Raw genomic sequence first — 27,825 nt, 5'->3', positions numbered from 1 at the left:
TGGGGGGGTAATTTTTCCAGCACAAAGTTGAGATCCCATGTAGGTAAAGGTGGTTTCCTTGGAGGCTTTACATTTTTGATTCCTCTCAAGAACTGCCTGAGTAGAGGATGAGAGAAGACAGGGGGATCCATGTTGTACTCTGCTGAAATTGCTGATGCATGAATCAATGGAGGAGTAGGACAGGCCATTGTGGAACAGTTCTGCTAAGTATTCCAGGATGTGTGCTATGTTTGCCAATGAGACATTTTCTCCCTTTGCTGCACTCCAAATGAGGTATCTTTTCCATTCGGCTGAATAAGTCTTCCTTGTGGAGGGTCTGCGTGCCTCCAGGATAATGTCCTTAACCCTCTGAGATAAATCTGGTTTATTTTGTTTTATGCAATATTCCAAGCAGCTAGCTGCAGTGTTTTCAAGTTTGGATGCAGGGTCTTGTAGTTGTTCTGTTAGAAGTAAGGGACATAGAGGTAGAGGCCATGAGTGTGTCCGAGACATGCTTCTCAGTAGCGGGTACCAATGTTGCCTTGGCCAGTCTGGAGGTATCAGGATTACCTTTGGCTGTTCCTCTCTGATCTTCAGTAGGACTTTGTACATCAAAGGAAGAGGTGGAAATGCATATGCTGTCAGGTTTTTCCAGCTGAAGGAAAGGGAGTCCACCCTCCAGGCAAGTGGGTGGTATGCTCTTGAGCAGAATTTCTTCACTTGGTGGTTGTGTGGGGAGGCGAACAGGTCTATCTCTGGCATTCCCCATTTCTTTGTTATGGTTTTGAAGATATCTGGATGCAGCATCCATTCGTGAGCATCCGTGGTAGTTCTGCTTAAGGTGTCTGCTAGTGAATTTTCTTTTCGTGGTACAAACCTGGCCTGTAGTTGAATGTTGAGATTCAGGGCCAAATTCCACAGGTCCATTGCCATCCGGCATAGAGGATATGAGTGTGTACCTCCCTGTTTGTTGATGTACCACATGGCTGTGGTATTGTCCGTCCTTAGCAGGTGACCTTGCTGGAGGAATGGTCTGAATGCCTGGATTGCATGTTTTACTGCCAGCATCTCCTTTAGATTTATGTGTAGATTCAGCTGGTCTTGAATCCATAGGCCTTGTATACACTTGTCCTCCATGTGTGCCCCCCAGCCTAGGTCTGAGGCGTCCGTGGTGATGGTCTGGCTTGGATGTGGTTTGTGGAAAGGCAATCCTCTGTTCATCTGACAGGCCTGAGCCCACCACAGGAATTCTGTTTTCAGGCATGGAATTATTGGAATCTGGGCTTCTAGACTGTGCTTGTGTTGAGACCATACATTCCTTAGGTACCATTGCAACTTTCTCATATGCAGCCTGGCATGCGGGATCAATATTATGCAGGATGCCATGAAACCCAGGGCTTGCAGGACTTTCCTTGCAGTAAGCTGAGTTTGTGTTGTTAATGTCATGAAATAGACTGGTAGTTGCTTTTGTTTTTCTTCTGTGAGAAAAGCCATCTGAGTTGTTGTATCCAGTTCTGCACCCAAAAATGTTATCCTTTGGGATGGTACTAGCCTTGACTTTTGAATGTTGACTGTGTACCCCAAGGCTTGCAACAGTTGTATGACATTTGCCAAATCTTTTGTTAATTTTGTCTTGTTGTCCGCTTGTATTAGGCAGTCGTCCAGGTATGGGTAAATTTGAATTCCCTGAAGCCTGCAATGAAGCCTGCAATGAGCAATTACTGATGCCAGGCATTTCGTGAATACTCTGGGCGCAGTAGATAAGCCAAAGGGCAATGCTGAGTATTGATAATGCTCTGATCCTGCAAGAAATCTGAGGTGTGTTCTGCAATCTGGTCGTATAGGGACGTGCAGGTATGCCTCCTTGAGATCTAGAGTCACCAGCCAAGACTCCTTACCCAGCATGGGAAGAAGTTGCTGGAGGGTCAGCATTTTGAATTTTGGAACAATGAGGTATGTGTTCAGTGCGGACAAGTCGAGAATAGGCCTCCATTGAGTCTCTTTTCTTGGTACAAGGAATAGTCTGGAGTAAAATCCTTGGCCTTGTTCCATAGGTGGTACCTTTTCTATAGCTCTCATCCTTAGTAAGTTGTTGATTTGTTTTTGAGCCTCTGTTTTTTGGCTTGGTGGAAGGTTTGGCATTCCTCTCTTTTTTTGGTAGAGTGTGGAAGTGAAACCTGTAGCCCATGTCTATTGTTTGTAAAGTCCATTTGTCTCCTGTAATGCAATGCCAGTTGTCGGAAAATAAGGCTAGCTTTCTGCCCAAGGGTGCTTCCAGTTGTTCCCTGGTAGGCGGAGCCAGAGCCAAGTCATTGTGTCTGTCCTGTGGAAGTGGTTGTAGTTGCAGCTGTGGCAGCACTTCTCTGGTTGGCAGGTTGCCACTGACGTCCCCTGTAGGCACCCCTAGATTGACCTCTGCCTCTTGGGCGTCTATTTCTGCCTCTCTGTGCTCTGGAGGTGTCTGGAAAGGACCAATTCTTCGAAGGCCAATTTCTGCTAAACCTCGGAGGTTGGACCTGTAAGAAATCCTTGACTGTTTGGACAGATTTTGCTTTTTCTTCCACTTTCTTTAGAACCTCCTGTGCAGGGGAGCCAAACAAACTTTGTTTCTCCATAGGAGCATCTAGGAGTTTTGACTTAACATGGTCTGGTAAGGATTGCTCTTTTAACCAGGCATGCCTTCAAATCACTGTTCCAGTCATAGCTGATCTAAAGGAAGCCTCCAGTGCATCATAGCCACATTTTAAGAAATGATTACTGACCTGCTGAGAGTTATTTACCAATTCCTGAAGGGACTTGCAGTCTATAGGTTCAGGAGAGGACAGTTTTTTATTTAGCTGGTCTAACAAAAATTCCTGGTACTGAATCATGTGAAATTGACAGTTTAAGGCCCTGGCCGAAAGAGTAGCAGATGTATAAACCTTTTTACCCCATCTCTCTAATGCTCTAGATTCCCTTTCAGAGGGAAGAGGGTTTTTGGCAGAGGCAGCTGCCACACCTTTAGGGCCCTGTGAAATGGTTTCTGGGTCTGCAACATGAGCCTTATACAAGTGGTAGTGTGTGTGTCCGGGACCCTGTAATATCTGTCAGGCTTGGCAGGGGCCGGAGGAAGAGAATCAGGGGCAGTACTGGCATCATTATATGCATCATCAACAACTGATAGTACTGGAGGAATGGCTAAAGGCCTATGCTGTGGTAAGTGTAAAAAAGTCCTTAGCCTTTTCCTTGAATCTGAAAAGTCCTGGCCCTGCCATTGGAAGTGTTCCCTCAGAATGAGGGGTTTCCCCAAAAGAAAATTCTTCAGGAGGAGAAGCAGAAGGAATGGAGTCTTCTGCATCAGAATCCTCATAAGGAGAATATGGGCCTTCCTGATGGTCTGAAATATCAGAGTCATCCGAGGAATAGTCTGTAGAGACAGGTTCAGGGGGTTCAGTCCTAGGCCTCTTATCTGGAGGAGGTTGAGAGGCCCTGTCTGGGTGAGGTTGGGATCCCCTGATCAAAGAAATAAGATCCTCAGCTAGGCTGAGTATCTGGGAACTAGAGGTAGGCCTGTGTGAGGGAGCTTTTGTAGGTAAGGCCTTAGAAGATTTAGCTGCTTTAGCCCTGGAAAAGGCCTTGATAGACATAGAAGCAGGGGGTCTAGCAGCCCCACGTGCAGGGGTAGAAATGTCTAAAGGAATAGTGTCTGACAAATCCTGGGTGCCTGCTTCTGTAGCAGTAATTTCAGTAGCAGATTCAGCCATGCTCTGTGAGGCCTCGGTTATCGGAGGCATGCTTTCGGCCGAAGGAAGAACCGAGGACTCTGTTTCAGCCGAAACATAGACGCTCGCGGTTGGCCTAACCGTGGTTTCAGCCGAAACCGCGGACCGCGAGTGTCGGTCCTTTACCTTGCGCTTTTTAGCTAATTGTGTAGTCGGAGTCTCAGACGGCATTTTATATGCAAAAGCAGGACCAAAAAACTCCTCTGCAAACTCCGACTGACGTCTAAGCGTCCGTCGGTTGAAGGAAGCACAGGCTAGACAAGCTGATACGTCGTGGTCTGGGCCTAAGCAAGGAAGGCAGTAAGAGTGGAAATCCTTATGAGGCATTTGTTTCCCCACAAGTTAACAATTATTTACTTTGTCTGACATCAGCCGAGGCAAGAAAGAGTCCCCAACGGGGTACTTAGCTTTTTTAGAAGTCTTCGGTAGTAGAAATCTCTGGATCTGACCGACCGGCACTTGCGAACAGCTTCTGCTTCGGGCACCGCGCGGCAAGAAAGACTGAGGAAAATGGCGTCTGCTGATGCCTTTATACCCCAGCAGCTATGACGTCGGGTGAAGTGCGACATCAGCCGAGGCCAGACCCAGACTTTGGAATCCGGCCGACCGAAGGGCTGCCTGAGGCAGGACAACCCATATGTTAGGACTGCAGATGCATCCTTGAAGGACATCTGTTTTTGCTTTGGGCATGTTTTATACCTCTGACGACCTGACGTCCTGAAAGAGACAGCATCCGATGCAGGAATCCAAAGACTCTGGTATTCAGGTCGGCTGAGGGCTACTTGCAGGCAGATAACCCAAATGTGATGATTGCAACAGTGAAACATGAACATCTCCCTGGTTTTGAAGTGGAGGTAGTCCACTGCTTAGATCTCTGCATTCCCTGGGGCTGCTGTCTGTGTGTGTGTGTGGGTGGGGGGGTTTGCTTCCACAGGGTCTAAGCTGGGCCTGTTGGAGCAGGAAATGACCATTGTTTGGAGGGAAAATCCCTGCTAAACCTAGGGGGCTGGACCTGCAAAAAAATCCTTAACTGTTTGCATAGATTTTGCTTTTTCTTCCACCTTTTTCAAGACCTCTTCTGCCTTAGTGCCAAATAAGTTGTCTTTGTGCAAGGAGGCATCCAACAATTTAGATAAGACATGATCTGGCAAGGGCTGTTCCTTAAGCCATGCATGCCTTCTAATGACAGATCCAGTGACTGCTGCCCTGCCAGAAGCTTCTAGGATGTCAAAACCACAGTGCAAGGTGTGTTTAGTTACTTGACTTGCAGAATGCATTAACTCTTGTAAATCTTTAGATTCTACCATAGCAGGAAAGGAAGACATTTTTTGTTTAAGGAGTTCAAAGGTATGTTGCTGAAATTTCAACATATGGAACTGACAATTTATTGCCCTGACAGCAACAGTAGCAGAGATCTATACTTCCATACATACATATGTTTCAAGCACGGGCATCAAGTCATTCTAGCTTGCCAATATGCCAAAACACTTGCTCCAATAATAAATGCCCAGGGTGTTCTTAAAAATATCTAAACTAGTACTTGCTTTAATGTAATTTGGTAGTCTGTTCCAAGCATCAGCTACTCTGTCAGGGAACCAATTAGTACACACTGAAAAATCCTTCACAGCAACTGGTAAAATCCAAAAAGCTTTATTGTACACCACATACCGGTTGAGCGCTTTCTACCCTACTGAAGGGACTTCATCAGAACAGTTTCAGTTTTACAACCCAGGCCTTTTATGTAAAGAAGCACACAATTAACCAATTAATTATACTAAACACTTGCATAAAAAAAAACTACAGAGACATAAAAACAAGATGCATACAGCAATTGTGTATACAACAGTTCAAAACATTACATGGCAATTACATATCAGATAAATTAATGTTCAGTATAAAAACTTTAAAAATATTCACTCAAATGTCAAACTAATTATATTACCCCCAAATATTTTTTAACTTCAGACGACATGCAATATTCTCATTTTCATTAATACCAGGCGTCTGGGTGGCATTCAGCCTCAACTGCCACCTTAACTCATATATATCAATGTACATCCAATATTCTACTTTGAGGGTCCTTAAACTGTTGCAGTACAGAAAACTTAAAAATGTGGTCCTTATTCTCAGATATATGCCTACTCAAGGAGTTAGTCATTTTGTTGTTTCTTATATCCAATAAATGCACCTTAAACCTGTCCTTAAATAGTCTACAGGTTTTGCCCACAAAAAAGACTGGGCATGACTGGCATCTAGCCACATATACCACATTCTTACTGCAATAGTTAAAGTGCCCTGCAATGTGTATATACAGTCCATTTAGCCTCAAATACTCTGGGGTCTTTCCTATATTCATACAATTCCCTATTCCACATTTAAAATTCACCCATTTTCTGCTAGAAATAACCCCTCCATTTCCTTTTGATTATAACAAATTTTTGAATGATCTGTCCATTCTAAACACAATCACAGTAGCAGACCTACTTTTTGCGCAATACATTGATCATATGACATTTCCCAATTACACCCGAGTATTTTGACAATTCCATCTGCATCCAAATTTAAAGTAGTAAGAAAACTAAGCTTCCTATCAGGCTTCTCCTTTCTGACCTCATAGGCTACCTGACCTCTACCATTGTTCCAATCAGGCCTGCCCAAAATGCTTTGGGTAAATGCCATCCGCTCTCTTTTTAATCACCTCTTTGGCCACCATTGCCACTAAACCACTAGGATATCGCCTCTATTCAAAAACATTTCTGATATAAACTTCACTTCTTCCTTAAATGTGGCATCTTCACTCATTATTCTAGCAGCCCTCACAAGCTGCCCCTTAATGGACTTTTTTTGCACATAAGAATGCCAACTATCAAAATTCAAATATGAACTGGAAAAAGTAGGTTTACGATAGATGCTAGAGGTAAGTTTTGCAGTTTCCTTATCAATCTTTAAGCCCACAACAAGGTTAGTTATATCTTCCACACTATAATCATAGGTAAACTTTAAAAATTCCACACTGGCATTAATAGTCAAAAAAAGTTTGCAGTCACCCTATACTGCCTTTCCATACAAGAAATAGGTCATCCAAAAAATGACTGCAACACAATATACTCTCTGAATCCACTCTTGAAGACATTCTTGCTCCCAGAATGACATCACGTTTTTGTTTGAGTCTTTCGGCTTTTCCCAGTTAGGGGTCGCCACAGCAGAACTCTGGTCCACTAATGATTGGCAGTACAGTATTACATGCTGGCTTGCCGGGTCTAACGCACAACCTTCAACGAAGGAATGCCCATTCACGCAAGTCGCCACACAGGAGACGCTCTGTGAATCGAGCGGGCAACATCTGAGGTGACAACGCTACCGCAGCACCACAACCGCAGTCCAAGAATGACATCACGCAATTTGCAAAAATGGGGGCACAAGCTGCCCCCATGGCTTCACCTGTAGTCTGCTTAAAGTACTGTCCCTCAAAATGAATGCAATTGTTTTTCAGTACAGTTTCTATCAAAGCAAACATTTTAATGGTGTCCTGATTGTATTTGCCTGTTTTTACTAACTGATGTTTCAGCCATTCCAGGCCAGTCTCATGTGGAATGACAGTAAAATTACATGCATCAATGGTAAACAGTATTTTGTCTTTACATGTACAGATGCTGTTTAACTTTACTAAAAAATGCCAAGAATCCCTACAAATATAATCAAAACATTCCAACCTTTTGCATAACTGTGTCCAAACATTTACTAATAAAGCAGGTCTTTCCCAGCTTTCCATCCACTATGGGTCTAAACTTTGGGTTAATCAACCACTTATGAATTTTGGGGATACCAAAAATATTAGACACCATAGGGTGGTCATTTCGTACATAATTATACTGTTTTTCATCTAGCTGCCCTTCCAGCACCATGTCCTCCAACCTCAAATAAACTATTCTATACATAAGATTAATTTAATTAAATGAACTTTGTTCATATACCTCTTCCATTAGTAAAGCATTCATAGCATTATAATCCCCAGAAACCATAATCACCAAGCCACTTCCCTTATCCGGCTTCATGACACAGATGCTGGGGGGGTCTATTTCCATCAATAAATACTGTACTTTAGTTAAATTGTAGTCAAATGCATTTTCTTTCATTAGCTGTCTTATTTCATTTTCAAACTTTTTCATATATACCTATAAAGTTATTTGTTGGTGAATTAAATGTACTTGGCTTCCTTAAATTACTAACTTCTTCTTGGATTTGTATATTAGTAAACCACATTTTGCAATTTAATTTTCATACAAATAATGAGGTCAATAAGTACTTCTGCCACATTACCTCTCTTACTCGGAACAAAGGTTAAACCTTTGGGTAACAAATTTGCATACTCAAAAGTTAAAGGTCTACTGGAATAATTATAAATCTTAAAATCACCACTATTTGTAATATCTGGTACTAAACATTTTTTATTTAGCAAAGCTATTATAACATCAATGTCTTCCTGTTCGTTAATGCAATCCATAATAGCTTCATCTAAATGTTGTTCAGTTAAACTGGAAGCCATACCTAAACATTCAGGCATCATACTGTCATTTGGCATACTAAAAATCAACAGTTAATTCACTGTTGCTTTCTAGGACCAAAGACTCATGTTGCCACCCACCAGAGGCAACACATTATCTCTACAGTAAAATTTCACTGTTCATCAAAAAACTGCATACTACACTCATTAATATTGCCATTTAATGCATTACATTCTCCATTTTGGTCATTTTCCACATCAAATAACGCTATAATCTTTTATTCCATAAAATCCTTCCCCATCAGTTTCAAGAGTCTCAACAGTCATTTCGGATAGCAGTGCATTACCCTCCTGCTGGTTGACAAAGTTTTTGAAAGGACTTACTTCTGAGCAGATTCCATGTGTTGCTTTAATTCCGTTTGTAGACGTTCCGACCACTTTGGTTCTTGGTCTCGCCCCTTGGTGATTTTATTCCCTCTGTCCATCTCCAAAAAAATGATTTTGTTGCCGTTCCCTTCCTCTTAGGCGTTTAGACCACCGTAATTCACCTTCATTTGGTGAATGCTGCCTTGCTTCCTGTTCATGATGGGAAGTGTATACTTTCATACATACAAAGGTTTCAAGCACAGGCATTAAGTCCTTCTAGCTTACCAATATGGCCAAAACACTTGCTCCCATAATAAAATGTCCAGGCTGTTCTTAAAAATATCTAAACTAGTACTTGCTTTAATGTAATTTGGTAGTCTGTTCCAAGCATCAGCTACTGTCAGAGAACCAATTAGTACATTTCTCATTCCTACAAAATCTTCTACATAGGTTGACAATTCTCTAGTACTTTTTGATAACCCCTAAAGTTCCCAGAGGTAGTTGTCCCTAAATGCCCTATATACCAGAATAAGATCACCTATTAAATATCAGTAAGAGACTGTACAAGTTCAGATATTTTAGTCGTTTATAACAACTTAGATTTTCACATCCATGGATGCCCTTAATACATTTCCGCTGTACTCTTTCCAGTTTATTCATGCTTCTTTTCCTATAAGGTTTCCATATTGTTATTCCATACTCAAGTTTGGTATAACTTAACTAACCATGACTTCATTATGTTTGATTTCATACACTTTATAAATCTTTTTATACAACCTATATAGTTCTATAACTATTAGCCAATTGGTTGATAGGATTAGAAAAACTCATAGCCCAATCTACCTATATATACCCAGGTACTTAAATGAGTCTACAGTTTCAATCACTGTGTGCTGTATTAAGTATTCACCTTTCAGTTTAAGTCTCCCAAATCTCATATGCTTACTTTCTGATGCATTTATCAACACATTACCCCATCTGTCCAATGCTCGTGAATCCCTGTCTGAGGGGGTGGGATTCTTAGTAGAGGTTGCTTTAATCCCTTCTGGCCCTTGAGAAATGACATCCGGGTCAGCTGTAGAATTTTTGCAAATATATTTGTGCGAATCAGGGACTCTATAGTACCCGACTGGTTTTCTGGGAGCAAGAGTAAGAGCGCCAGGAGTCAAGCTGGATTAGAGGAAAACATCCTCCACAACCATACAGGACTAGGAGGATAGCCAAAGGTCTGTGTTGTGGAAGATCTAGCAATTCCCTGAATCTCTTTTTAGACTGAGGGTAGTCCTAACTCTCCCATTGGAAATGCTCCCTTAAGGTATGCAGGGTTTCCCCAAAGGAAAAATCCTCTGGGGCGAGACACTGAAGGAATGGAATCCTCTGCATCAGAATCCTCGTAAGTGGAGAGGGGTTGCATGTCTTCATATTCAGATGAATCAGATTCATCGGACTCTTGTTCAGACAGGGGACAGATCTCTTTTCCTTTTGGAGGGGGGTAGCTTGGCTTCCCCTGATCAGCATAAGGTCTTCCGCCATTTTAAGCATTTGAAACTGAGGCAAGGTAACAGGCGTCAGAGTGGGTTGTCGGGTTCTTGGGTGTGGTTCTATTAACTTTTTCTGAAATTGGTTAGTGCATGAAAAACGGATCCCCAACCGGGTACTTAGCTTTAGAAGACTTCAACTTCAATTCGGTAGACGAAAACTCGGGTAGCAGCCTACCAGCACTCGTACGAACCTCTTCTGCTTCGGGCTCCACGGCAAGAAAGATCGATGTAATGGCATCTACTGCCTTACTTTATACTACTAACGACCGGACGTCAGTCCTCAAGCAACAGCAACCGACGCAGAAATACCAAGTCTCTGGTATTCGGGCCAGCCGAGGGCTACCCTGGCAGGGATAACCCAAATGTGATGACTAACAGTGAAACACAAAGAACATCCAGTGTTGCCGTGACCAAAAGGGAGTCACCAGCAAGATTTCTGGATTATCCCTCCGGATTTTCAGGAGGACCTTTTGAACGAGAGGAAAGGCATACAGAAATCTTCCCTTCCATGAGATGGTGAAGGTGTCCAGACTCCAGGCTAGTGGGGAGTGGTCCTTGGTACAGAATTTTCTCAGTTGTCTGTTCTGGAGGAGGAAAATAAAAGTCTATTTGAGGTGTGCCCCACTGGTGATCAATGTCTAGAAAAACTTCTCTGTGCAACATCCCCTCATGATGTAGACAGAATGATCTGCAGAGAGCATCCGCTTGGTGTTTGTCCTGGGATGGGATGTTGATGGCTAGCAGAGAAGTTGCTCTGTGAGGCTAGATCTCAAATCTGCATTGCCAGCCTGCAGAGGAGGTAAGACGTGGTTCTCTGGCCTGTTTTTGTTGATGTACCACATGACCAGGGTGTTGTCTGTGAAGAGGGCCAGGCTGTAGTAGGGAAAGAAAAGTTGCCAGGGTGAAATGAACTGCACCCTAAAAATGTAGCTAGCAGGTACGACTGGTGCAAGGCAACCACATAACTTCAATGAGTAAAATAAAAAGAAAAGCCAGCACCAAGGGACTCCGTAATGAAAATGTGCGTTTAATCCATCTTTCAAATGCACATACCAGTTTCGGCAAAAAGCCTTCTTCAGTGATGAATATTCAGTACCCAAAACTGCTTTATATAGCATCAAAATCACCAATTTTGACATCACTTCCCTAATTTTTTCCTTGCAATAGTAAATTGAAAGTGAGAACAGGGCCCAGCAAAACATAAGCACTTTCTGCGAGTGGGCTGTATAAGGGTGTGGAGGTAGGCCTCCTTCAGGTCTAGACTGGCCATGAATGCTTGGGAGTGACAGTAGTGGAGAGAGGATCTGAAGGGATAGCATTTTGAAAGAAGGAACTTTTAGAAAGAAGTTTAAAAAAGAAATCCAGGACTGGCCTCCACAGCCCGCCATTTTTGGTATTTGATTAGCCTCGAGTGGAAACCTTTTCCTTCTCCTGAGGGAATAGGTTACATGGTTCCATGGGCCACTAGATCCTGTATAATGGGAGAAAAAGTGTAGTTTTTTTTTTTTGGGGGGGGGGGTGGGTAATGTCCCGTGGTGTAGGGCTTTCTTTCCAAGAGAGGAAATATCCCTTTTCTACTATTGCCAGAACCCAGCGCTCTGAAGTGATTGTTCTCCAAAAGGGCCGGCAGTAGGGGGGGGGTGACAGGGGAGATGGGCAAGGCAGCCACACACTGTTGGTACCATTTTTGTCTTGAAAGGGCTATCTGTGTGTAGGCTGAGAAGAAGCGGACCTGTAAGAGATTTGCCTCCTGGTTCCTTTACTATGCCTGGAAGGAGTAGCACTGCAGGGAGGGGTTCTTCAGACATTGGAGGTATTAGCTAAACAGTTTCTCTAGTATTTTGGTAAAGGAGATACCAGACGGTGCTTAATATGTCTGGTACCTCCTCGCTCTTCTCCTGAAGATTCTTAAACAGTCCAGCAGAATGGTTTTCCAAACAGGAGGTTGTGGTCTAGTGGGGCATCTAGAATTTTGGATTTGAAATCTTCAGGCAATGGTTGTAGACAAAGCCATGAACATCTGCAAAGCACAGATGCAGCAGCTCTAGCAGAGGCTTCTGTGCATCATAAATGCATCTAATAGAGTGCCTGGCTACCTGGGATGCCAGTGTCAGTTTTGATGCTACATCTGTCTTGTTGGGAGAGTCAGGAAGAGAGTATAGAAGTGTAGATGCTTGGGATACCAAGTCCAAAGCATACTTAATCAAATTGGTTTGGTAGCTAATGGCTCTGAAGGCTAGGGTAGAAGAGGTATAAACTTTCATGCCTAGCCTGTCCATATTCTTGCTATCCTTGTCAGTGGGCAGAAGAGACGAGGATGTGATCAGTCCCGACTGCTTATCTGCGGCAAAAGCTATCACTGCAGGGTCCGCCAAAGGGGGGGGGGGTTCACAAGACATTTGTGGTCATCAAGAACCTTATAGAAATTATCAGGTCTCTTAGGAGCAGGTGGCTAAGTCATGATTTTTAGATACTGATGCAAATGCATCTAGATATGCAGCTATAACTGGGAGGATGGCAGATGGTGAAGGAGATTCAACTCGCAGCAGCTCAAAATATCTAGATTCAGTCAACTGGGAAGTAACCCATTTGAAATATTCATTTTAGTAATGGACTGTCCAAAAGTGATGTCTTCTGGAGTAGAGGCCCATTCTATGGATTCCTCATCTGGGGAATAGTATTCCAGGGGAGAAGCTATTTGCAACAAGCAAGAAATACTCATCTGATGAGGAAAAAACTTCCTCTTCTTCCCAGGAAGTGGGAGAGGGAACAGAAGTAGCTGAGACAGGTCTTGGGCCAAGCACTGGGATAATGGAGGGTGAAGAGGCCGAAGGCTTAAGGGCCATGAAGGCCTGTATCAAAGACTGTAAAAGACTGCCAAGTCAGCTAAGTCCTTCAGAAGAGGGAGAGAAGTTTGCTTATTTTGCTTTCTTTTTCAAGGGGTAGTTTTGGGAGAGGGAGAAGGCCTAGTTTCAGGGGCCTGAGCTTAGGAAGACTGATTGGACTCCTGTACCCCAGGCAGGCATCTGGTGGAGACTGGTTCCTCCGCGACTTCAATAGAAACGCACGTCTGAGTAACCTCCGCGGACGTGCCGGCCAGTATTTCAGAAGAGACTTCCTCAAGGGGAGCCAACGAAGTAAGTGGCTCTAGCGGTCGTCCCTCAACCCCTATATCAGCGGTTGGGCAAGGTGTCCTATGATGCAGGGGCAGAGGTAGTAAGCATTGAAAGCTTGGCCTTTTTTCGTGGTGGTTCCACCCAGGTGGGCGATTCAGGATCCATCCTAAGCACCACTTTTTAAGCCTGTGATTTTCTGAATATAGATCAAGGGCGGCCAGACAGTTAAGCATTTCAGGGACGAACGATTGGCAAATGGAGCAGGAGGTATGGTAGTGTTCCCAGCTTAAACAGAAAACACAATGGTCATGGGCATCCTTATGCAGAATTTGACGTCCATATCGGCATTTACCCTTCTTAGCAGACATCGGCAAAGAACAAACAAGCGATATTCCCCAAAGGGGTACTTAGCTTTAGACGTCTTGACAGTAGAGGAGCGATGCGATCCATCTGACAAATCGACTGCGGCAGAAAAGTTCTGAGGTCTACGCATGCAGACATCACATTAAAGGCACCTGATTCATGGCCTTGCATGTGATGGACCAACAACCAGGCTTAAGAGTTTATATAGCAGCAGACGTTTGAGTCGCCTGTAGCAGAGAATCCCACAGTATTATTGCAACATGGGAAGAAAAGGAAATATCAATACTCTAGCTTCATTGGTGCTAGATGATGACCCACCTTCCCTCATGTCAAGGCCTAACTAGAGAGTTCACACACAGCATGATCACCTTCCTCCTGTCTGGGACACTTGAGAGGAACCAGGGGAGATTCTCTGAAAGACATGGCCCTGGTAAAGTGTTTCTTAAAATTCCAAAAGCCCAAGTTAAGCCATCTTAAAGTGTGAAGACTACACCTTCTTCCTCTTCCCCAGGTACCAGATGTCAATGCTAGGGAGCCAACCACACAAAAGTCAAACTTAGGAAAAATATGCAAACAGCTGACGTGAACTTAATTTACTCTCAACAGGAAAAATCACAAACCAAATTGAGGAACACCACATTTGATACTGCAGTTAGAAAATTGCAAGTTTAATTACCGACTGATGGAAGACGGTCTAACTCACTGCAGAGAAAAAATAAACTAGCCCCGACAATCTCCCTAGCAAGATTTACATCTTGGTGTCACACAAGATTGCCCTCAATTTCATCACACTGGCTTTTATAGTGGTGACCCCTTACTCGCATTTTTGAGACAAGCAAACATATCAGGAATTCTCAAACAAAACAAGGATCCCTCACAGGTGGCATCTTATCAACCCATCTCAGATCTGACACATGACTACAAACTGTTTATGCCTAATTATGGATAGGCTGGCCAGGTGCCTCCCCATTTTGATAAATATGGATCAGATGGGTTTTGTATCCCAGCGTGCAACTTCTGCAATTTAATAAAACACATCCCTCATCAGTATCAGAGAGAAAAAGAGGGGGAAAAACTTCTAATGGTTAATATTTTTCAAGAAAAGGAATCTGAGGGTTAACTGAATTCCTCTTTGCAGCATTGGAAAACACAGCCTGTCAAGATATATGGTTAAGGAGACTATATAAGGGCAAGTAGGCCAGGATCAAAATAGCTAACAAGTGTTCCCCATTGATAAGGGTGCCCATGGTCTCCCTTATGGTTTTGCTTTATACTTCGAATTCTTGTTCACTAAAACACATGTAGAAGCTATGGCAGTTAACCAGTTACACAAATGAGTGCAGATATACTTTACTGACCTTGAAGTGGATCTCCTCAGGTTATCGGAGATGCTAAATGCTTTGTGGAATTGTATGGATACAAAATATCAATGCCTGAAAAATGGAAGCAATTACGATATGCTACAACATATCCTTCAACACACTGCAAGTTTCCTTTTACTGCAGAGGAATGTTCCCATAAACTACCTTGGTCTTGCTTTGAAAATATACTGGAGGGCTCAAAGTTAATACTCTCATCTGAAATTCAAAAAAAGGGGTCTAAGTTCGGTAGTGGTATCAACAGGATTCAAATGATTCAAGCAGTCAACTGGGTTTATCCTCCACCAGTTTTGATACGGAGTCCAAGGTTTCGCTTACTGTTCTCTCCAGATATAGGGCCAAATCATACATTATGGTTGGTGGTAAACACAAGAAGTCAGCACACATCCTTTCACTCCCTCCCTCCCCCCCATGCTGGGAAAGTAAGGTTTACCAGATTTCCAGGGATATCAGAGTGTGGCTTATTGGAGATTTTTTTTTTTAATTTAACATCTATTTACCAGGAAAGTCTGACTTGAAATAAAGTCGATTTTCAGCGGAGGCACGGGGAAAAATGCTCCAGACGCATGTCTTTGTAACGTGGAAGGAAACCGGAGCACCCGGAGGAAACACACAAATGCAAGGACATGCAGACTCCACACAGAAGGCACCCCAGCTAAGAATCGAACAGGAGAACCTCTTGTTGTGAGGCGACAACGCTACCGCTGCACCACTGTGCCATTTTTTTGTTCCTTTGTCAATGACTACTGATGTTTCAGGTTAGAAAAGGATAGCTATCCCCATTCTGGAAAGACAACCAGGCTTATAGGTCTGTCTCAGACTTGGTCCATCCAAAACCAAATTAATTTCAAAATGTATAAAGAGGTGTTAAGAGTAATTACCCAAACCCAAGGCACAGAAATCGGAGTATGAAAATTCTCCTTGCACCAATAGAAAATTTCCCTTCATTCTTGTAACTCTCTGTAGCGGACAGAAGGAACTTTAAATGTTGTACACAGCTGAAATACTGAGTTTGTTCCTCTTGGATGGAAATATAATACCCTAGGAAACAATTGGCCAGCAATATGGCTTGAGGGAACTCCAGGAGGAACACTTGCATGTTACTTTCTGTAGAAAATCCTAAAAAGGACGGGTTTAACTCGCTTCTCTCCCCAGACAGCCTAGATTATGTCCAACAGAGATGCAAGACAGCTGAAGGGACAAATAAGTTACCTGTACTAGCATCTAGAGGCTAGTATGGAAGAAGCCACCAACACACAGATAAGTGTGGGAAGGAACATAAAGTCATCTTCCCCAAACAGATGCGTGTCAGGTTACCAGTTATACAATTGTGCAATAAAATCCATAAGTGCAGGTTGTCTTCTACACTCCATCTTGCTTTGCACTATTTCTGACTGTAATGTTGATTGGCTAGATAAAGATGCAACAACCAAAAGATGGACTAGATACACATCCTACGGTTGTCCCAACCTGTCCCAGTTTCATAGTACTATGAAAAATAAATTACATTTGAAAATTTAAAGGCTTAACCCTGCACTGTTTTTATTGGGTATAATGGCAAATTCCTGTTTAAACACAGTTGATCTTGCAGCAAGGGTCTATATTATATCATCGAACGCTTAAAGCGAAGAATAATCAAACCCATGTAAGAGAAAAACTTCTCGAAAGCTCAGAACAGCGATTTTTTTCCAAGGGAAAAAAATTGGGTGTTCCAAATAAAAGGAAAAAAAAAAGAAATTGAAATACATAAAGTGGGGGACCCCCCTACTTACACATACCAACTCCAAGATCGCACTACACTGCCGAAAACGGCAAAGTAACAGAAGCGGTCAAGTGAATTCTTTCCCTGGGAAAGAATTTACTTAAAAGCCACTTCACTATTTTGCATTTTCGTTGTTTTACGTTCGACCAAGATGCATTTGATATAATGAGTCTTCGGCCATCTAATAGGAACCCTTGCAGCACTCAGCATGTAAACAAATGTTGGCAGCGAAAAGTACAGTTTTGTACCTACCATAAATGTAGATGTTCGAGGATCCACATTGCTGCAGTCATAACCTGTGGGTAGTCCGCTGTCCTCGGTCGGCCCGAATACCAAAGAGTTAGGCTGGCGTCGGTCATGGCGCCCGGAGCTGACGTCAGTACGTAGTAGTACTTAAGCGCATGACCAACGTCATATCCTCAGTCTTTCTTGCCCCAGATGTCAGAAGGCCTTAAAAAGGAAAGGCCAGAGCCAAAATAGTAAATAACCAACAACCACAAGAGAGAAAATAACAATTATCCCAAAGGAAAAAACAGCAACCCCAAACAATAGAGGGGAAGGAGGGAGGGAAAATAGGACTGCAGCAATGTGGATCCTCGAAAATCTACATTTATGGTAGGTACAAAACTGTACTATGTTCTTCGTCTCACATTGCTGCAGTCATAACCTGTGGGTAGAGTCCCAAAGCAAAGGAAAAGGGAGGCTGGCAAACTAAAAAGCATTAGGAGCTGCTAACATGCCCTGTAAAACTGCAGTGGCAAACCCAGCCCTAGACTTGGAATAAAGAGGAGATGGTAATGCTTAGTAAAAGTGTGTACTGAACTCCAAGTAGCTGCTTCGAAAATATCCTTAGTAGTTACCCCCGTCAAAAAGGCAGTAGATGTGGCAGTAGCCCTAGTGGAATGAGGTCTGATCCCAGCAGGAACAGTCTTCCCATGATGAGAATAACAAAAAGCAATACAATGACCAATCCACTTAGAAATAGTTTGCTTTGAAACAGCTTTCCCTTGAGAAGCCAGAGCAAAAGAAATAAATAACTGTTGAGTCTGCCTGAACTCTTTAGTTCTGCTCAAATAATAACGTAGCTGCCTGTGAATGTCCAAAGAATGCAAGATTTTTCCCCCTTATTTTGGGGATCAGCATAAAAAGTAGGCAAATGAATAGACTGGTTCAAGGCCACATCATAAATCACTTTAGGCATAAAAGTAGGGTTAGTACGCAAAGACACCCTATCCTTATGGAATACCAGAAAAGGTTCAACTGCCATGAGTGCCTGCAATTCAGAGACCCTCCTAGCAGAGGTAATGGCCAACAAAAAAGCAGTTTTCCAAGACAAAAACTTCAGCTCAGACGTAGCTGCAGGTTCGAAAGGAGGTAAAGTAAGCTTTTCCAACACACAATTGAGATCCCAGGAAGGAGTAGGAGCTCTACGTGGGGGTCTTATATTTTTTACCCCTCTAAGAAATTGCTTAAACAAAGGATGAGAAAATAAAGGAGGGTCACAATCATAGTGAGCAGAAATGGCTGCTGCATGAACCTTCACAGAGGAAAATGACAACCCCCTGTCCAGTAATTCAGTAAGGTATTGTAGCGTAAAACTCAAATTAGGTACTGAGACATCAAAGCCCTTTGCTGTGCTCCAAAGAAAAAATCTCCTCCATTTATCCGCATAAACTTTTCTAGTACTGGGCCGCCTGGCTTCCAAAATGACATCTAAAACCTGTTGAGGAAGCTGAGACCCCACAGGCTCTAAAACAGAATACGCCAGGCTGTTAGGTGCAGGGACTGCACCCTGACATTGAGCAAATGATTGCTTGACTGGGACAACAAGTGAGGAATCTGTGGCAAAGGCCAAGGAGGCTCCTGAATTAAACTCCTCAGCAGAGGATACCAGTGCTGACGTGGCCAATCTGGTGCTATTAGAATCATGCAAGGCTTGTCCCACCTGACTTTCAAGAGTACCTTGGGAAGAAGAGGCAGAGGAGGGAAAGTATAGACGTGAAGGTTGTTCCAACTGAAAGATAGAGCACCCACTTTCCAAGCTTTTGGGTGAAACATCTTTGTGCAAAATTTTGGTAGTTGGAAATTTAGTGGAGAAGCGAACAGATCTATGTCTGGAGTTCCCCAAGCCACTGTCAACTGTTGGAATACCTGAGGATCCAATTTCCACTCGTGGGGATCCACAATTTGTCTGCTCAATACATCTGCTAGGGAGTTCTGTGCTCCTGGCAGAAACCTTGCTTGAAGAGTGATGTGCGAACTCAGAGCAGTCTCCCACAATATCATTGCTTGTCTGCAAAGAGGGTAAGAATTGGTTCCCCCCTGCTTGTTGATGTACCACATAACTGTTGTGTTGTCTGTTCGAATCAACACCTTTCCTGGTTGAAGTAAGTCCTTGAAGGCCATCAGGGCAAATTGGACTGCTAACATCTCCTTCATGTTGATATGTAAATGTTGTAGTCTGGGAGGCCACGTGTCTTGAATCCATTTCCCACTGAAGTGTGCTCCCCAAGCCAAGTCCGAGGCATCCGTCGTTATGATCTGACTCGCCTCTGGTCGGGTCACAGAGGCCCTTGTTTGGGTGACATTCCTGAGCCCACCACAAGAATTCCTTCTGCAAGGTATTATCCGAATAACAGTGTCCAAATCGTGGCAGTGTTGAGTCCACACAGTTTTGAGATACTATTGTAGCTTCCTCATATGCAGTTTGGCATTGGGAAGTACTAGAATGCAAGATGCCATGAACCCCAAGGCTTGAAGGACTGTCCTTGCAGTCAGCCTGGACAGTACTGATAACTGCTGGAAGTATAGGTGAAGAGTTCTTTGTTTGTCCGGGGTCAGAAAAGCCATCTGAGAAGCTGTATTCAGTCTCACACCCAGAAAGCACATGTCCTGAGAGGGTACTAGACTGGACTTTATTTCATTCACAGAATACCCTAGGCACCTTAAAACTGCCATTACATACTGCAGATGTTGAAGTAACTTGTCTTTGTCTTGAGCTAGAATCAGGCAATCGTCCAGATAAGGATAAATTTGTATTCCCCTCTGTCTGAAGAAAGCTATTACAGGAGCCAGAACTTTTGTGAACACCCTGGGGGCAGTAGATAAACCAAAGGGCAATGCAGAGAACTGATAATGAGAAGTACCAGCCCGAAAACGCAGGAATCTCCTGCAGCTGGGCCTGGTAGGAATGTGAAGATAGGCCTCTTTGAGATCCAGGGTTACCATCCAGTGATCTTTGCCTAGCATAGGCAGAAGTTGTTGTAATGTTAACATCTTGAACTTTGGAATGTCTAGGTAGGTACTGAGAATGGACAAATCCAGAATTGGCCTCCAAGTGTTTCCTTTCTTTGGCACTAGGAATAGACGGGAATAAAACCCTAGGCCTACTTCTGACGGAGGTACCACCTGAATAGCTCCCATCTGTAAAACAAAGAAATTTGCTCCTGAGCCTCCAGCCTTTGCTGAGGAGGCACATCCGGCATGCCTTTGAAAGGAGGAAAAGTGTGAAAGTAAAACTTGTAACCTTGATTTATTATTTCCAACAGCCATTTGTCCTGGGTGACCAAATGCCAGTTTTGTTTGAAAAGTGCCAACTTTCCTCCTAGAGGAGCTGCCAGAAAAGAAGGATCTGGCAGCTGAAGATACAGGTCATTGGGTCTGTTTACGAAAAGGCTGACCCCTGCCCTCACCAGAAGACTGTGCAGGAGAACTCCAAGTCCTAGGTCTGAAAGAACCCTGAGCGTGAGCCCTGCCTCTACCACGTCCAGACCTGCCCTTAGACTGAAAATCCGAAGAAGGGTAGGACCATAGGCCAATTCCTGCTAAACTTAGGGGGCTGCACCTGCAAAAAATCCTTGACAGTCTGCATAGACTTAGCTTTATCTTCCATCTTTTTCAAAACTGACTCCACAGGAGAACCAAAAAGAACTTCAGACTGAAGAGAAGCATCCAAAATCCGAGCTTTAACATGCTCTGACAAATTTTGATCCTTAAGCCAGGCATGTCTACAAATAACTGAACCAGTAGCAGCCACCCTGGATGAAGCCTGAAGAGCATCGAAATCACACTGCAAGGAATGTTTTCCAACTTTATCTGAAGCATGAACCAACTCCTGCAATTCCTTACACGCTATACCCTCAGATAAAGCATCCACCTTAGATTTCAATTGGCCTAACAAAAAGTTCTGATACTTCAGCATATGAAACTGGCAATTTAAAGCCCTCATAACTAACGTAGAAGAGGTGTACACTTTTTTCCCCCCACCTATCCAATGCTCTAGAATCTTAGGAACTGGATTCTTAACCACAGAAGCCCTGACACCCTTCGGCCCTTGAATAATAGTTTCCGGGTCAGCTCTAGGACTCTTATACAAATATTTATGTGCTTCCGGAACTCTGCAATATCTGTCTGGCTAGACAGGGGCAGGGGGTAAAGAATCAGGATTAAGTGAAGCTTCAGAAAAAACATCCTGAACATCTAAAACAGGGGGAATAGCCAAAGGCCTATGTTGTGGTAAAAACAAAAATTCCCTAAGCCTTTTTCGAGAATCTGAAAAATCCTGACCTTCCCCACTTGAAATGTTCCCTCATGGAATGTAAAGTTTCAGAAAAGGAAAAATCCTCTGGAGGAGAAGCAGAAGGACAGGAATCCTCTGCATCCGAATCTGAATAGGAGGGTAATCCTGAATATCCTCAGCTGAAGACTCAGAGTAGTCTGAAGAATGCTCCATTCCCTCTAAATCTGTCTCCACCCTAGGCCTCTTCTCTGGGGGCAAAGATCCCCTGATCAAAGTAATCAAATCCTCTGCCATTTTCAACATATGTTTTTTAGGAACAGAAGCTGAAGAACTAGGGCTATGGCCAGTACCAGAAAGACCAGGTTTAGCCTTAGCATGGCCTTTAGCCACTGAGGTAGAAGGCCTAATAACCTTTTGTAAGGATGGAACTACAGATACCTGAGAAGCACCCTCGGCCTGGCCTAACTCCTGAGAGGCCAACTCCTGCAAAAGTAAAGGCTCCCCCTGGGATTCAGCCGAGACCTCGGCCGGATCCACAGATTCAACCGGAGGTTCCATAGAACCGGCGTCCGCAACGGACGACTCATCCGGTTTAGACCTTAAAGATTTATCTTTACGTTTTTTAGCGGTAGCGGGCGTCGGAGGATCCGACAGCATGTTGTAGTTACACCGCTTACCGAAAACAAGCCTGGCACAGTCTAATCTTCGTTTAATGGTGCGCTTATTAAATCTAGCGCAAAAGCGACACCAGACTACGTCGTGTTCAGGCCCCAAGCAAGGAATACAGAGAGAATGATAGTCCCTATGAGGTATCTGTTTCCCACAAGAAATACAATTAACTTTTTCTGACATCTGGATTAACTGAGGCAAGAAAAGACAAAAATTTTCCCCAACGGGGTACTTAGCCCAACTTGGTCTTCGGTCTGAAACTCGATAATTGAAAATTTCAGAACGCCGAACGGCACTTGCAAACGCTGCTTCTGCTTCGGACCATGCGGCAAGAAAGACTGAGGATATGACGTCGGTCATGCGCTTAAGTACTACTACGTACTGACGTCAGCTCCGGGTGCCATGACCGACGCCAGCCTAACTCTTTGGCATTCGGGCCGACCGAGGACAGCGGACTACCCACAGGTTATGACTGCAGCAATGTGAGACGAAGAACATCAAATTCATCGCAAAAAAAAAGCGACAGACTATGCCTCCTACTTTGCAGGACTTAACCTTGTTATTGAAGGCTTTCAGAAGCCTAAAACAGGCACCCCATGCAAGCAGCACTATCCCCCTTCCCTGCTTTAAAATGCCAATTACTAGTGGCCTAGCTAAGCTGATTTGACCTTTGCACATCCTACATACAAGTGTGATGTCTGATGATGTATTAGGAAGAGTTACACCCAGCCCCCTCTTACAACTAAAATTAAACCAAACGCTTCCAAGAAAGGCATGCAAGATAATTTGCATTACCTGTGAAACCAAGAAAATATGTATTACATCAACACAGAGCAAACGTTTATGACGTTGTATCATTAATGTTAAATGCTGTTCCTGTTTTATTAGCAAAAAACTGACATATTATAATTTACGGTTTTCAATGACTTATTTGTCAAATTGTTTTTTCAAATTAAACTGTCAAATTAATCTGTCAAATAAATTTAACTGCTAAATTAATAAAATTCAATTGTCAAATTACATTTGTTAAATTAATTTGTCAAATTAAAGCAGCAATTCACAGAAAAAAATGAAAATACACAGATTCTTTTTCTTTCGGCTGCTCCCGTTAGGGGTCACCACAGCAGATACAGTTTCCATTTCTTCCTGTCCTCTGCATCTTGCTGTCACAACCACCACCTTCATGTCCTCTCTCACCACATCCATAAACCTCATCTTAGGCCTCCCTCACCACATCCATAAACCTTATCTTAGGCCTCCCTCTTTTCCTGTTACCTGGCAGCTTCATTCCTTAGCATCTTTTTCCCAATATACTCTGCATCCCTCCTCAGCACATGTCCAAACCAATGTAGTCTTGCCTCTCTGGCTTTGTCTCCAAACCTTCCAACCTGGGCCGAGCCTCTAAATATACTTATTCCTAATCCTGTCCATCCTCGTCACACCTAGTGCAAATCTTAACATCTTCAACTCTGCCACGTCAAGCTCAGACTCCTGCCTTTTTGTCAATGCCACCGTCTCCAACCCATATAAAATAGCTGGTCATACTACCCTCTTGTAGACCTTCCCTTTCACTCTTAATGGTACTAGTCACAAATCACTCCTGACACTTCTCCACCCACTCCATCCTGCCTGTACTCTCTTCTTCACCTCTCTTCCACACTCACCATTACTCTGAACTACTGATCCCAATTACTTAAACTCATCCACCTTCACCACCTCTATTCCCTGCATCCTCACCATTCCTCTATCCTCCCTCTCATTCACACACATATATTCTGTCTTAGTCCTGCTGACCTTCATTCTTCTTCTCTCTAGAGCATATCTCCATCTCTCCAGGGTCTCCTCCACCTGTTCCCCACTCTCACTACAGATCACAATGTCATCTGCAAGCATCATAGTCCACGGGGACTCCTGTTTGATCTTGTCCATCAACCTGTCCATCACCACTGCAAATAAGAAAGGGCTCAAGAGCTGATCCTTGATGTAATCCCACCTCCACCTTAAACGCATCAGTCACTCCCACCGCAGACCTCACTGCTGTTACACTACCCTCATACATATCCTGTACCACTCTTACATACTTCTCTGACACTCCCAACTTCCTCATACAATACCACAGCTCTTCTCTAGGCACCCTGTCATATGCTTTCTCTACATCCACAAAGACACAATGCAATTCCTTCTAACCTTCTCTGAACTTCAACACTCTGAACAAACAATTTGCATCTGTAGTGCTCTTTCCTGGCATGAAACCACACTGCTGCTCACTAATCATCACCTCCCTTCTTAACCTAGCTTCCACTACTTTCCCATAACGTCATGCTGTGACTGATCAGTTTAACCCCTCTGTAGTTACTACAGCTCTGCACATCACCCTTATTCTTAAAATTCGGTACCAAAACACATTTTTCCATTCCTCAGGCATCCTCTCACTTTACAAGATTTCATTAAACAATCTAGTTAAAAACTCCACTGCCATTTCACCTAAACACCTCCATGCTTCCACAGGTATGTCATCTGGACCAACAGCCTTTCCATTCTTCATCCTCTTCATAGCTATCCTTACTTCCTCCTTGCTAATCCACTGCACTTTTGATTCACTATCCGTACATCATCCAATCTTCTCTCCCTCTCATTCTCTTCATTCATCAGCCCCTCAAAGTACTCCTTCCATCAGCTCCACACACTCAACTCACTTGTGAGTACGTTTCCCTCATTATCCTTTATCACCCTTACCTGCTGCACATCTTTACTAGCTCGGTCCCTCCGTCTAGCCAATCGGTACAGGTCCTTTTCACCCTCAGTGTCCGACCTTTTATACAACTCTTCATACGCCTTATCCTTAGCCTTCGTCACCTCTCTCTTTGCCATGCACTTCATCTACTTATACTTTTGTCTTTCATCTCTTTGACAATCCCACTTCTTCACCAACCTCCTTCTCTGTATACTCTCCTGTACTTCTTCATTCCACCACCAGGTCTTCTTGTCCTCATTCCTCTGTCCAGGTATCACACCAAGCACCTTTCTAGCCATCTCTTACTAGCTCTACTGTAGTTACCCAGCTATTTGGTAACTCTTCACTGCCTCCCAGTGACTGTTAACTCTTCTTTGAACATCACCTCACAATTACCCTTTTTCAATTTCCACCATTTGACCCTTGGTGCTGCCCTCACACTCATCCTCCTCTTCTTGATCATCAATGTCATCCTACAAACCACCATCCTATGCTGCCTAACTACACTTTCCCCTGCCACCACTTTACAGTCTCCAATCACGGATAATGAAAAAAAAAAAATGAACATGCAATTTTCATTCTTTTAAGCAGATGTGCTTGCAACAGCCTGAAACACCACATCACAACCTGTAAATATAAATTATACGTCAATCAAAAACAGAAAGCTTACCACATTAAGACCTGCACTTTTGCTTTCATGAAGTTTTGTTTGTAGTGCAGAACACCTTAGAATACACAGTGGCATTTTCAAAGCTAAAGTAATCCTCTATTCAATTGCTTCCATACAGCCAAGAAAGCCATAACTGAACTACCAAAAGCTGCAGTGAAACTGCTGGCTGAATAGTGCAGACGTATAAAGTCCTAAGACATGGGAGTGGGTAGGTGGATAAAGTCCTGAGACAGAGACAAACCAACACCAAAAAAAAGGAGAGCAGGAATAAGAAACCATCTCCAGCTTACCATAACTAGTTCCCAAGAGGTAGAAATAGTACCAAATGGCTGAAATCCCTCACCCATCAAGCTGTGAATCACAGAGTAGCTGCAGTCAAAGTGCACAGCAGCAGGTGGGGACACCAGGCCAGCACTGTAGGAGAATGTGGTTATCTAGCTATAGCACAAATTTGCACACAGGTCAGCCTGGATAACAAACCCCTAACTGCTCATCCCCCATCCCCATGTCATATACTTCTGAAGCAGGCTCAACAAAATAAAAGACCCAAAAAAGACAGAGTTGAGTGGGAAGCACTCACCCCGAAGGTGGCTGAAATTACGATACAGAGCAGCTAAGAACTGCTGATAGGCACAACAGCAAAAATAAGAGGAAAAGAAAAAAAGCTGCAGTGAACTAACAATTTAATCATGCAGTCACAGCACTTCATACATATAACAGCAAACAAACACATTCAGCACTGCTGATATACTACTTCAAGGTTCAGCCTGCTCTGGTGACAACATAAAACATTTCACACTGCTGACATACTACTTACATGTTTGGCCTGCTCTGCAATCTCTGTATTTGGCATCTCCCACTTCTGCCCTCTTGCAAGCAGATCCTGCTGTTCATACTCCACAGCCATACTGGTCCCAAGGACTGGCAGCAAGGTGCTTGGAAGCATGGGACCACCCCCAGACTTGAAGCTATCGGAAGAGTCATCACTGGCCAATAAGTTGTAATGTAATAGAGAATCTCTTGCACAAGATGACACAGAGGGCACAGGTAAAATCAAGCTGCTTCCTGTCATTCCATCACTCTGATGCGCCACCTGAAAAACATATACAAATTGAGAGACAATCACCATCATGTCACACTCAAAATCAAGCACAGTGACTTCAATTAACCCACTATAAACTGTGAATTGTACATTATCCCAAAATTGAAGTACCACAGATTCTTGACTTTCTCAACACAACCATGCTGGAGCAGACAGTTCAAATGCTCACCAACATAAACAAATGCTGCACCCCTGTACCCCCCCCCCCCCAGTGCAATGTCATCTCTGGGTAAGGCTGGACCATCTCCTTTGAAAAAGGACCTAGAACCCCTGCTAACCCTGGAATATTTAGATATGGTTCTTCATAATTATTGCCATCACAGTCTTCCTTTTGTTATACAATCTACTGATGTTGGGATTATACCAGGGTAATTTGATTTGAGTTTGTTCTATATGTATCTATTAGCATAACTGTACAGGTTCTTTGTGAACAATTTCAGATACACAACCGTGTTCTCAGATATTGGAGGCCTTGAAATTGTGCCACATTATCCATTTAATAGTTGGAACTTTGCATTACTGCAGAACCCAGTAGGAAAAAACTCTCAATCTGCACAAGCAACTCAGAGGGCAAATAAACTCCATCAAACCCAAACAAGAGGTAATAATAGCCTCCCAGACCAAGGATAACCATAAGGCTTTCTTTAACTATGCCTGGAACCTCAAAGACAGAACGCATCAATGTACAGATCAAATTACAAATGAAGCCACCTACACTGAACCAGAAAACCCAGAAAATCTACTGGCCGAAATATAAGGCTCCAAATTTATCCTCTCCCCAACCCACTGCCCTCCAGCATTGCTCAAGAAATGCCATTAAATATAAATCCATATCCCCAGCCCAAAACTATGAGAGCAGGTCCTCAACGCATTCTCGGAGACGCATACTACCACACAGATAGCATAAAACCAGACCTATCAGGACCACTACAGTCAATATTTAACTATTGCCACCAGACAAGCTCTGTGCCACACAAACAGAACTGCAAAAGTCATCTCTCTGCACAAAGACTACTGTAGCCTGTAGACATTTTCTTTTCTGCACTGCAGAGTTACTATATCTCAGACAATTCCACTTCAACTGCATTAGACTTGCATGTCAATGTATAACTTATTCATATTCTAAGTTGTAAAGTCAAACAGTAAAGCAGAAAAATGAAAATGGAAGAAAAAACGGCATCTGAAATCTGAGAACTGGAATGTAACAAACATTTTAAATCCAGAGTTACTATAAAAATCAAAGGTAACGTTGGAGAGTGTGCATGTTGAATTCTGAGAAGATTTAGGAAAAAAAAACTTTTGGACACATTTCCCTACTTTATCTAGGGGAATAGGTTCTATAATCCTTATAAGTAACATT

The 27,825-nt window shown here is 43.2% G+C and overlaps 1 protein-coding gene across 1 annotated transcript in view; it reads right to left on the bottom strand.

Annotated features, from left to right (window-relative positions):
* The window catches only part of LOC122814504 (Snf2 related CREBBP activator protein), a 3,617,155-nt gene extending 3,590,702 nt beyond the window's left edge, over positions 1-26,453 (bottom strand). The window contains exon 1 of the mRNA XM_044087079.1: positions 26,181-26,453. Within this exon, the coding sequence (XP_043943014.1) occupies positions 26,181-26,435 (255 nt within the window). The 5' untranslated portion in view covers positions 26,436-26,453. The remainder of the gene's footprint in view (positions 1-26,180) is intronic.
* Between the last annotated feature and the right edge of the window lie 1,372 nt (positions 26,454-27,825).

The sequence above is a fragment of the Protopterus annectens genome, chromosome 10.part0 (genome assembly GCF_019279795.1).
Source record: "Protopterus annectens isolate FY-2018-M chromosome 10.part0, PAN1.0, whole genome shotgun sequence".
NCBI classification, from domain to species: Eukaryota; Metazoa; Chordata; order Ceratodontiformes; family Protopteridae; genus Protopterus; species Protopterus annectens.
This window is presented reverse-complemented; position numbering and strand designations above follow the sequence as displayed.